General features: G+C 38.4%; 1 protein-coding gene across 1 annotated transcript in view; it reads left to right on the forward strand.

The window, feature by feature from the left end:
* Positions 1 to 12,780, forward strand: part of MYBPC1 (myosin binding protein C1) — a 103,424-nt gene extending 90,644 nt beyond the window's left edge. The window contains exons 30-34 of the mRNA XM_088521679.1: positions 703 to 842; positions 1,793 to 1,952; positions 3,578 to 3,714; positions 4,462 to 4,648; positions 12,063 to 12,780. Coding sequence (XP_088377805.1) covers positions 703 to 842; positions 1,793 to 1,952; positions 3,578 to 3,714; positions 4,462 to 4,648; positions 12,063 to 12,163 — 725 coding nt within the window. The 3' untranslated portion in view covers positions 12,164 to 12,780. The remainder of the gene's footprint in view (positions 1 to 702; positions 843 to 1,792; positions 1,953 to 3,577; positions 3,715 to 4,461; positions 4,649 to 12,062) is intronic.

Below are 12,780 nucleotides of genomic sequence, written 5' to 3' on the forward strand. Positions count from 1 at the left end.
TGAATAAGTGAAGTAAATGCATGACAGAGAAGCCTACTCCAGCCATGGGAATACAGAGGTATCCCAAGGAGAGCATCTTTCTCTACAGTGATTACTCTCCACAGCAGATTACTTGGCTAAAGATCTGTGGTTTCTAAATAAACCTCCCTAGATACCGGCAGGTGTTCATCAGAAAATGTCAGTACTCTTTCAGCACTACATTGTTCTGCTCTTCATGTTCTTGCTTATCCAGGATGGATGCTTTTTCCTGTTGAGTAGTAGCAATGGCCAGAAATCGTAGCAAGTTTCTCCCCAGTGTAATGTGGAAAGACCCTAAATGTTGAAAGCATGTGAAAGAAGGAAAGAAAGAAAGAAAGAAAACACATCTACTTTTACATCTAGTTTTCTATCAAGATGTTTTTTTACATAGTGTACAAAACTGATACACTGGCTTTAAAAGGATTGACTATTCCTGTTTTAAGAACATATTTTCATTCAGTTGCTTTAAAACTTTCCCAAAACATCACATCCTTATGCAATTAAAGAACATATTGTGGTTCATGCCACAAAATGGTCAAGTTACGTTTTTCATAGTTTTGACATTCCTTAATTTTATTTTTTATTTTGCACTTGACATTGAGTTTGTCATGTGTCTGTGTAAGAAAGAGTGAGAATGTAAACACAGTGGAAGCTGCCGTGTCAGCTGCCATGTTTTCATTACAGACCGCCCAGGCCCACCGGAGGTGGTCATGATTGAGGATGTCTGGGGAGAAAACGTAAATTTATCGTGGAAGCCACCAAAAGATGACGGCAATGCTGCCATTACTGGATACACTATTCAAAAAGCAGACAAGAAGAGTATGGTAAGTAATAAGCAGATTTTAAAAGGCTGGTGTAATTATGAACTTCTTCCTTATCTATGATTCTTGCAAGTGTTACAAAGATAGGTGCCTGACACAAGATGCACTTAAACACTTAAGAGATGTGCACGGTGCTGAAAGCAGAGGAATTTTGAGATAACAAGGTCACGTTCATGTTAATTTGTTCAGGAAGAGGACAAGAGATTGCCTGTTCCTGTCTTCTAAGGGCTTTGATCACAGAGTAATACGCACTGCCTGAATTTTCAGAATTGCTTATTGCAAGCTCATAGTACCTTTCATTTGCAAACTGTTTCTCAAATTGTAATCACATAAGAATTGTTATTATTCATCTCTACTTGCCTCCTTCCAGGAAAAAAAAAATCTGGATGACTTTTATACTGTTCTCCATTTGAGCTGTCTGTTATTGTTGCGGGCTGAGGCTCTAAACCCACCTCGCCATCTCAACCTCTGGATTTGGCTTTCAGTCTGGAGGAATCACCTGGATAAAGTTACATTTCTCATAAACACTTAGCTTGTGGAAGAGGAGGCAGATTAGTGCGTTGGCCTCTTGCAGTACATGTTATTGTAAAGGGATTTATCTGCAGCGATACCCTCTGCCAGCCGAGAGGAGTGGGAATGAGAGCGCCTGCCTTGCCTTGCACAATGCGACCTTTACAATTTCGGGTGTGTGGGGAAGATCCCTCCCAGCTAACAGTGACAAATCAGCAGGCTTCACTTGCCGTTCAGCTTGCAGTGCTCAGCCGTGAACTATGCGTGATATGATCATCCAGCTCAGATGGAACAATTCATTCCTGTTAAATTCATTACATTAGGAATCATTAACACACCCATAGAAAAACCTCTCAGTCCCCCGGCCTTGATGATCCCTCCAGGCGTTAATGGACGAGCCCCGCGGTGCCGTGCGGGAGGCTCAGTCTCTGTGTGTGTTTCAGGAGTGGTTCACCGTGCTCGAGCACTACCACCGCACCAGCGCCACCATCAACGAGCTCGTCATAGGAAACGAGTACTACTTCCGCATCTTCGCTGAAAACATGTGCGGCCTCAGCGAGGACGCAACGATGACCAAAGAGAGCGCTCTGATCGCCAAGGATGGTTAGCTGACTAGCAATTCCTTATCCAGCGGGAAGGGGGGTTGGGAGTAAGGAAGGTGATGAGAACTAAAGGCCGTGTCTACAAACATTCACAAATACTCTTAACCCAAAGATCAGGTGCAACGAACAGCTAATGAGTCATTGTCTCGTTCTTAGTAAGACATTTCAAATTAGGACTCTACATTTTTGGCTTGTCCAGTTGGTCCACAATTCGTTTTCAAGAGTGGGACGCTCTTCTCGCGTCCCATGACTTTCTGTGATCTTGGATCTCACACTCCTGTCACCACTAGCTGATCTAAGTGGACAAGAGCTGAAGGAGGTGTTAAGAAGCTGTTAAAAGCGGTAGGTTACTGCCTCCCAGTGGAGACCCAGTATCAAGTGTGCAAGTGCTCTTAGCCCATTTCAGGGCAGGATCCAAGAGGAAAGCCTAACTCCCACTGAGCAGCATTTCCAGGTGGAGCAGGACACACTCAGAATTTCTGCTGTGCCAGGAATCCTGCCATTCCAGAAAGTGTGAGGGTTGAGGCACTTGGAAAAAAAAAATCAAATGAAAATGTTAATTGCCATTTTACGGAAGGGAAATTCTACAAACAAGTGGTTTAAAGGAAGAAAATCAAACCGGTTCCCGTCAGTTTGTCAGAAAGAAAATGTATGATTGCCATGATTCAGAGGACAGACAACATATATAACCCACACAGATAGGGATTTCCTTCCCTAGAGCAGAAAATGGAGTCGCTCTGGAAGGAACAGATAAAGAAAAGTATTCCAGACTCCCTGATATATGATGGGGAGTCACGCAACCCCAAAATGAAATTCTGAAGGTTTTGGGGCTTCTAGCAGTGGAATGCTGGAGTTTATGGGACTGAGTCCAGTCTCCACAGTGGGCAACAAGGTAGCCCTAGGGTCTCCAGTATGCAAACATTTAACATTGCAAGAATGTCCCTAACTCACAATCTTAGGAAAAAGCCCCCATTCTCACACAGCCTACTAGATAAGCTGTCGTGCAATTGGAAATAATCCCTGTTTCATCAAACATGCTTTGAAAGAAGAGACTCTGAAAAATTAGCACTTTGCACCGGCAAGTTGCTTCAGATAAAAACTTCTGTCTAGCTCTACATACAAACATTGTGGACTAGGAAGACAATCAGCCTAAGTTCAGGGACACAGATGGCAGTTCCTACCGTGTATATTGGCCATAGACAGCTCTTCTTTTGATCATCAGAAAATGAGCATCCACGTTAAACACTGAAGAACTCAAGGTGTTGGTACCAGAGCCCACTTTCGCTCTTAAAAAAAAAAAAAAAAAAAATCTGTTAGAAAAGGGATCATCAGCAAAAGATGGGCTATAGAAGTTGCCCTTCATCGCTCTTATTTCCCCCGATGCTAGCAGGTACCAGGCCTAAATTTGCATTGGGATCAATATGAGAGCTTGGATCAAGTTTCAGTGAAGCAGAAAACTTCCAGGATACCTGTGCACAAGAATGGCACAAATGCAATTACCACTCGCATTGGTACATAAAGCAGTGCAGATCAGAACAGATTCAGGCTCCTTGTATCTTTCTAAGATGCTGAAATATTTAGCTACATTATAACACTTCTTTAAAATGGTGCATTTTCATTTCATAGGCAAAGTCTACAAATATCCAGTTTACGATGATTTTGATTTCAGCGAGCGACCACTGTTCACTCAGCCTTTAGTTAACACGTTTGCCGTAGCCGGCTACAATGCTACTTTGAACTGCAGCGTCCGGGGCAATCCCAAGGTATGACATCTCTCTTAACAGAAGCAATTACACCACAGGAGAATTTAATCTGACAAAAAAAATGTAATACTATATTTATCATTCATCTCATTCATAAACCAGGCTGAAGGAGAAAGTATGGCATAGGCTCTAAAGAACAGAGAGCAGGAGTTGAACAAGTTCCTCAAGTATTCTTCCTAGCTCTACCACTTTTTTGCTGTACTGCAAGATCCATCTCCTTCTGTCCCTACTTTACCTGGCTCTGCTACAGGGATTGTAGTAGTCATTAATCCAGAGATAACCCAGTGAAAGGACAGGACCTCAGCAAGTGACTGGGCTATTCTGGGCCTAGCTATATGGTTAATATGACAGAAAAGAGGATTGCTAAAATAATACCATAATTATTCTATAAAAGTCAAATTATTGCTTAAGATAGTTCATTGCAAAAACCCATGGGGACCACATAGACACTTAGACTACTGTGCAACAAATTCCCCGATTTCTTGTGAGTTGTGTTTCTCTGATCCATTTTCCATTGCAAAAAAATGAATTCACTTAGTAAAATGGGAACTCAGAGATTAAGAACATGTTCACTGTTTATTGTGCACCTTCCCTGTTTCCGACCATTCTGTGTGCAAATTAGTTGAAAAACACACTTTTCTGATTAACTTGGAGGATTATTCAACTTTAGGAGAATATCGCAAAAAGATTTAAAATATTTCAGGTCACAGGTCTGTGCATGTGATTTTGATTTTGTTTCTACCGCAGCCCAAAATAACCTGGATGAAAAACAAGGTGATTATAATGAATGACCCAAGATACCGAATGTTCAGCAACCAAGGTGTCTGCACCTTGGAGATCCGCAAACCCAGCCCGTATGATGGAGGCACCTACACCTGCCGAGCAGTCAATGAGCTTGGAGAGGCAGAAGTTGATTGCAAACTGGAAGTAAAAGGTAAGGGTTTTAAATCATTGCAAATACTTTGCTTTCCTGAATACCACCAAAGTAGGAGTCAAAAGTACGAAAGTCAAAGGGAAATTCAAAAAAGCTCTTTAAAAAACTTTCCCAGATGCAAGTAATAATTTGATTAGGATAAAGTAAAACTACACTGGTAGCTTTGTTTTGTCTTCGAGGGCAAGCATGTTGTGCTTATGCTAAACCCTCTTCCCACCTCCCAGTTGAAGCATTCATTGATTGCACAGGCCTTTTTACAAGGGAGACAGTGATAGGCTATAACCCTCAAAGCTATACCACTTAAGTCTAGTGAAATATATATATATACACATATGTATATATAGCTGTATCACAAATTCTAGTAAAACTCATTCATTGGGAACATGTGTTTGGTACACTTTAAAAAAATCATCTTGGATAGGAGACAGATATCAGGAGACATAAATGAAAGAAGAGGAGAAGAGAACAGGAAGAAGGATTAGTTCAAGGCACTTTTTGTCTGCCTCAAATGGTGTATTAGAAAGAACAAAAATTTGCCTCTAAGGAAATCCTCTTAATGTAGTTTTTAGCAAAACTATGTGAAAAAAAGAGTACTATTCCCAGAGACACAATCTGGTTGATAGAGTTGTTGTATTGGCTTTATCAACAAAGTATTCAAAATTACAGATTTTGCAAATAGGGGAAAAGAGGAAGAAATTAAACTTTTACAGCTGAAATCTTTATTTTCATTAATATTTTCATTTTATGAATTCCAAGTAGTTTAGCATTGGCTAGAGTGTTATGAATGGCAGTAGTATTTGGAATGGAATACCACTGAACAATCTAGAGAGAATACTTTTCAGGAAAAAAAAAATGCCTGTAAAAAACAGGGTCATATTTCGCTGCGCTACCTTCCACCAAAAGCTTTTTGCTTTGATTACAGAAAAAGAAAATGTGTGTGAAAGAATGGTTTTGAGGTTCTAAGGCAAGCTGCCTAAAGCCAAACAATAGGAAGTACCTAATCCCGGAGTTTATTTGGAATTCAGGGGGTCCTCATGGGACCCCAATTACATTACAACCATCATGCACATTTACAATGAAAACCAATACATTTAATATCCTCGTGAATTGTGTTGTCTTTGTTTTGGATTATGACTTGCATTTTCTGTCACTATTCATATATTTTGCCCCCCAGCCCAAATCTGCTAGCAAAGCAACACTGCAATGCAAGTTTGGTCTAGAAAGTTGTACATATAGCTAATGAAATATGCGTAATATCATGTTGCTTAATTGGCATAATTTGTTTTTAAGATGTTATGCTTAAACAAGGATGTCCGTGTCTCAAAAGTATGAATATTTTCCTTAATCCCAAGCCAACTCTTTATTTCACAGCGTAACAGAAGATGTCATTTCCTGAGAAGGTTGTTTCATTTGTTCTTTCTGCCAAAAGACCAAGTTTGCCATTTCATTAAATTTCCTAAATCACCAAGCACTGAAGCCCTTACCCATTTACACATAGTTCTCACTGTTTAGTCTTCATCATTTTGCTTGTAGCACCACTAAACACTATGTTTTGAGTAAATGAAGCCTTTTTATTAATATCCTATTAATTTTAAGAAGATTTTCTGTAATATAATGTGCAGAGTACTACAAAACTTCTTTGAAATATGAGATAACTCTAGTAATGTCAGTCCAGTTAAGGAACTGCAAAGTCCAGATGTTGCCCAAGAATTCACACCGTTCTTCAGTAATTCCCTTTCTAGTTGTTGTGAAATTTCAATGCTTCTGCTGATCTTGGAGCTTCTTATCACGGCAGCTATCACAAATTGTAGTTCGCTGTTTTTGAAGCGTAAGTGCCATGTCTTCATTCGTGTTCCCCTTCCAGGAAATTGTTTATCAACAGTGGAGGCTGGTCTGTGCTATAGTTTTTGTGAGATGAGTTTAGGATTCAGTTTCTTACTATTGGACATATTATGCAGTGGTATCTGAAAAACTTTGGAAATGCTTAGATCCTTTTCCACTCGATTATAAATAATTTATTAAAATAAAACAACTTTCTTGTTCTGCCCATTAAAGCAGTAGGTACATTTGAGATTACCTACTTGAGAAGTTTTGCTGACACATTTGTTTAACAAAGTGCACCTAGCAACGTGGCAAGAACGTTCAGGGTGGATAAGTGAGGACAGAGAGCTACCAAGTGCCTTTCAGGGCAGTTTAGTCAAATGACAGCAGTGCAGTTTGTTAGGGTTAAGTGATGCTTCTTAGGGTTGAGGGCTTTGGGCTGGGTGTCAAGGCCCTTCCTGGGACTCCCTGCTGCAGCAGGGCAGATTTAGCCATCGCCTCAGTCTCCTTCCTAAGGAGCGCTCGGATCAGTAGCCCACAGGGGACAGCGGTTGCAAGGGTTCAGTGCTGACAGTCTTCAAACAACTGTCCAGTTTGATGAATTCAGAGGATACATCAGCTGTAGTTGCACAAACCAGGCTAGGTTCAAGGCTCGCTGTGTGGTATAGGCAAACGCAAACAACTATTGTGCTACCAGAGCATTAGCATTATACCTTATTTCACCCTTCTGTCTGCTTATTTGTTGAACTATCATTCTCTCAAATTTCCCAGCTCGTTTGTTCATTTAGGAGGGATGATCAGCTGAACTGCACACCACGTTTCTGATTCACTGCAAAGGGATTGCAGCGTGTGTCTGTGTGTATATGTGCACGTGTTTATATGTATAGGTTGGGCTAGTTCACCTTTACTCCAGCAAGGAACATGAGGGTCTGAATCTGTAATACTGGCATCTGTTACCTCAGTCAGACCAACAGGATCGAGGCTATGCTGCATACCTGGTGAACCTATTAGCTGCCGTGCTGTTATTATAGATCTTTTGATAGTAAGTCATGTTTAAAAATGCTATGCTATGCAAATGTATATATTGCAGTAAATTAAATTTCCTCAAGTTGTCTAGAATGTCTTTTATCTGTCTATTTGTGAGCTGTTGCAGACTGCGTTTGTCATGTGTTATGCACAGTCCTAGAAATGCCACAGAATTACTGGGAGCAGTCTAGAATTTCAGATTTTATATAGTATTTGAACAACTGAGGAACTATGAATACTCAGGCCACGAATACTCTCACTTGGCTACACTTTTCTACTTGCCTAGCCATTTGCTTACAGTATTTTAAGTGTCAATTTAAATCCCCTATCTAGCTGTTACTAATTTAATTTTAATTTAATTTCTGGAAAGGTTTTAACAGCAACCATGAGCACAGAAACAAATGGTTCATTTTAAGATCTTTATTTTGTCCTCGAATGTTGTGGGATATTTTTTGCATTTGCTACTGTTACTACAGATAGGGAGAACTTCTTTCTTCTACTTTCAGTTTTGCTAAGTGAGCTTAAAAGTGGAAGCGGCATCGTGTTCAGCACAACTGTATGTGCGATGCCTTTTTGAGAAATATGTGTGCCGAAAAATATAATGTTGATATTTATAATACATTTTAGAGAAGAACTCTGCCCCACATATAACTTGAACAAATACACATACACAGAATCCCATATTCCTTACACTCATCTTACTAAAGAAAATAAAAAAGGATATTTTTGTATTTTAAAGTTTGTTGAGGTAGATCCCTAAAAATAGCAGTGAATCTCTCTCTATAAACAATAAGGAAATGACTCCTTATTCATTTAACTGAGGTCCATGAAAAGATATTGATAGAGCATCATGCTTTTATTATTATGAAACAAGTGTTTTTGCAGAATGTTCAGCGAAATCAAGATTGATGATAACTCTGATTGATAGGCTGATGATAGCAAAGATGCTATATGAGAAATGTTGAAAAATAAGGTATTGAAATGAACTGAGAATTTCAAATGAGAATAAACACCACTGTAAATATTCTAATTCTGCAGTGATATATCACGGCGTAATTAATCCAGGAGAACCATGCTTCTTGGCGGGGAATAATCAGGTTTAAATAAGCATTACTCCACTGGACATTCCATTTCATTCCCTTCCTCTCTTTTCAAATAAAAATGTGTTTCCTGCATGCAAAGTGTGTATTTACTTGCTTTTTTTTTTTTTAGATTAAACTAGCTAGCGGCTCATGGCATAGAATGTCTATGTCACATGAGCAAAGAAGGCCAAATTAATCAAGAATAAAGGAACTGAACTTCAGAGTTACAAAATATTTCGACATATTTCTGCTACATCACTGGGCATAGAACCACTTGTACATATAAAGAATTTATTTAATAACTGTAGCTACATTTGACCAAAATACTGAAGTCTTTCAGGAGATAGATAGAAATTTGCATCCTGAAGGCTAAGTTAGTTTGTAGAAATGACTGAAAGTACTTTATGATACAGAAGTATTGTAACATTGTTTGATATTCTTAAAAAGCATTCCCGATTATAGATTAGCCTCTGATTCTTAGTGCTCAAATTGTCAATCTATGCTTGGACTTATAATACAAAAATCTAAGGATAAAATCTTGATTCAGTTGCTTTTACCCCATATGCCTCTACAGGAGATTTTACATTCAGTATCAGTGAATTTTACTGGCAGAGAATTTGGCCCTTTCTATGCAAATGTCTTTTCTTTTATTGCTTAAATCCAGTACAGTGGCAGAGCAGTTTTAAAATGGTAAGAGATGCCCAGAAATTTGTCTACACCATTTTATGCATCAAAATTGACTTTCCAACCTAAAACATGTTAGGCTAGATAATGTTCCTGCACTATTTGGAAGTTTTAGGGTACTTCTCCTAAATGGCTACAATAGTTACAAAGTTAAGTGCTTTTCTATGTATATATATGTATGTATGTTCTGTAGAGTCAAATTGCTTAATGAAAGGGCTCCTATAGAGTAAACGGCATGCTTTATGTAAATGTTGATGTGTGATGATACATATTTTAGTGTAATTCATCTGTACTTGATTATTTTACCTTAAAGAGTTTCAACATATATATATATGTTTCAGTGTTGTGTGTGTGTTCTTTTCCCATAGTGGAAAACACTATATATATATATGTGTTAGCTTCTTTCGAAGCTACATTTGGAAACTCTGTCAGGTGCATAATTTGGTTCCAGTCAATACTATAGACTAATTACAGGAGTTACAGTTACTTGAGCATATTAATATAGCCTTACATATTACTGATAATTTTGAAGTGGAACTGGATCCCTACCTTTTACTCCTCATGTGCTTTTATTCCTACATATTTTACATGACTAAGGATTAAACATCATCTTGCCATAATTGTAAACATAATTTTACTCAACGTTTTCTCTCCACTTTTGTGTTTGTGATTCAATGGTTACTTCTCTTTCTCTCTTTCCCTTAGTTACACAATAAGGATTTTTGAATGTATATTGTCATCTAAGGTAAGCTTTCATATGGTTCTTGCATATGAAGCTTATGTCTGTTTTCACGTCATACAAAGTTTGCCTAGTATGGCATGATTTTCATTATGCTGCTTAATGAAAATGTTTTGGAATGAGCAGCATGATACTGTTAATGCATATTAAAGCCAGATCTTTATAATAACTGCTTGTTACAGTAGGCCTGTTTAGTAATATATCCCGTGTTTTCTAATAGTGCACATGCTTCTGTGGATTTTAACACAGCATGAGTTAAGATAATACATTAATATGAATAAAATGCAAGTAATGAAAGCGCATTCTTTACCTACAGACAGTTCTTTGCATATAGGTATATACCTCTACATAAATGAAATGTTTATTCAACACTTAATTTCCTTTAAAAAAAAGAGTGTTTTCTATCACAATTTGCACTTTATGAGTTGAAAAGAATGCTAAAAAGCATGCCTTTTTTTTTGGTCTGTATTGTGCATCCACCTAGAGCTGGGAGCAAACAGTTCTGAAATGACGACAGTGTTAAATGAGAGGCACAGTTACCTATAATCCCTAGAGACTAATAGCACTTTAACTGGATGATCCTTGTGTTAATAAAGGTTATACATTCCTTAAATCTGTAATCAGAATAATTGCTGTATGTCAAGATTAGCTCAATTCCATTTAGCTGAAGCACCTTCCTCTTCAAAATGTACTTTTGCTTTAAAACTTTTGGTGTCCTCCTGAAAAAGGCTGAGAAGGTAAGTGCTGTTATTATGTGGTTTGCAACTTGCAAAATGGAATAAACACACAGACTTAGAAGAGCAATAGCAGTATGCAGCTTTCTTTCCACATATGCCACTTTTCCCCTTGAAAAAGGACAACCGCTGTTTTAGCAAAATATTTCTATTTTTCCCACTGTTCATTCTGAGTGCCAGCCAACTTCAGCAAAATTAATAGAAATACACATGCATTTTCTTCTACAGGTTTCCAGGACATCTTTTTCAATGGCAGGAAATTTCAGCTCTAATTTGGATTATTTGTATTAAATTATAAATTGCATGACAGTAGGATCTGGTGGGGTCCCCACTGGTGTGTCAGACACTAGACACGCATATCTTGGGGGCAGTGACACAAATTTTGCCTTGGATTGCCAAAATTTAAAAATCTCTTTAAAGATGTGTCTTGCCCCATTTTTGAGAGCAATAGCTAAATCATCGAGTACTTCCATGGGCTTTCTTCTAAGCGTAGGCTCATATTATGGCACAGAGATTTAAAATACATTTGCTTCAATTTTTACTCACTGTGGCAAAGCTAGAGCTCTAAATGGCTTAAAAAGCCCTGAATGTGCCTTCTGATAAGGCTTGGTAAATGTTAACACCAACCACAAAAGTACAAGTGAAGAATTTTATTTTCACAGAGAAAGCACCTGCACCCAAGGTGTTTCATGTGATAGGTTTTGTTCTCCAGGGTGAAAGTTTTTCTTAATTCTTCATTTCAGGACTTCCCCAGTAAAAAAATAAAAAATAAAAAAGTTTTAAAAAAAAGAAGCTTTGACTTTCATTAGTTATCTTTGGAATCTACATTTAGGCTCTGATACTTAAAATCCTGACTTTTTCTATACTGTTCTTTTACATCTGTCATGCTGGCTGCAATTTTCAAGCAATGGGATAAATATTTTGCTAAATACTTAGAAACTATTATAAAACCCAGCACTAGAATAATTTGAATGTCTCTGCATGCTCTCCAGAACTCAGTCTCATCCCTCAGTGTAAGGTGTTTCCTTTCTGGGCTGAATTCCACCTTGAACTACACTCCTAATGGAAACAGGAGGGCTACTTGTACTGAAGCTTATAGTATCTTCCATGGGGTGACATGAGAGTCAGGAAAAGACTTGCCAGAAATGAAAGTTGCCCTGGGCAAGAGACCAGTACAAGTCATCCACAGGGAAGGAAAGAATCAGTGGTGAATTCTCTAATATTGGATGAGGGCTGACTAAAGCAGTCGCTTAAGATGGGGAAATATTGGTACCAGTCGCTTGCCCCAGGGATCTTGGACTGAAAAACGTCTCGTGCCTTGCTTGCAGGTGGGCTTTCGCTCTTCAGGCTACTAATGGATGGAGTGCCTCCGCATGTCATTGATTCATATATGCGTGAAGTGCAGCCCGACAAAACCGAGGGAAAGTGAGAGTCCGTCCACAGGGCTCCCTGCCACTGCGTTGGAAACTGGTAGCCAGAATCGCAGCATTTTAGTTCTTGCAATGGCAGAACAAATGTGTGGTTGGGAATTTTCTTTTCCTTTTTTTTTTTTTTTTTGTTCGTTATTTGTTGTTCTCTTTTCCCTCCCTGCGCTTACTGAAAAGAAAGAATACGCATGGATTGCTTTGGGGTTGAAATGAAATGAACTGAAGACAACACACATTTTGTAAGGTTCAGCTTTATTTTCTGTTTGATGCTGTGCTTTGTTTCTTAGCAAGGGAAGAAGAGAGGCTGTGTAATAAGCATGAGGATGCAGTCAGAGTTGGTACTCGGTGGTACAAGGCATATTTTTCTCAGACTGAAAGCATATGGATTAACCAGTAGCTGTGCAATAAGACCTTTGGACTACATACCTCCTCGATAACGTATCTTATTCACCTGAGAATTGTTTAACAGAATATGGTTTTACTATACGTAATTAATACAGATGTACTTAAAGAACATTTAGCCTGAACATATCTTCCTTTAGAAGTTTTGATTTCCTAACTCCCTCCCATAGATATTCCAACTGAGCTGAAATTGTTTTATTTAATGTACAATAAATAT

The sequence above is a fragment of the Tinamus guttatus genome, unplaced genomic scaffold (genome assembly GCF_059628265.1).
Source record: "Tinamus guttatus ecotype Peru unplaced genomic scaffold, ASM5962826v1 Tinamus_guttatus_pri_ptg000125l, whole genome shotgun sequence".
NCBI lineage: Eukaryota > Metazoa > Chordata > Aves > Tinamiformes > Tinamidae > Tinamus > Tinamus guttatus.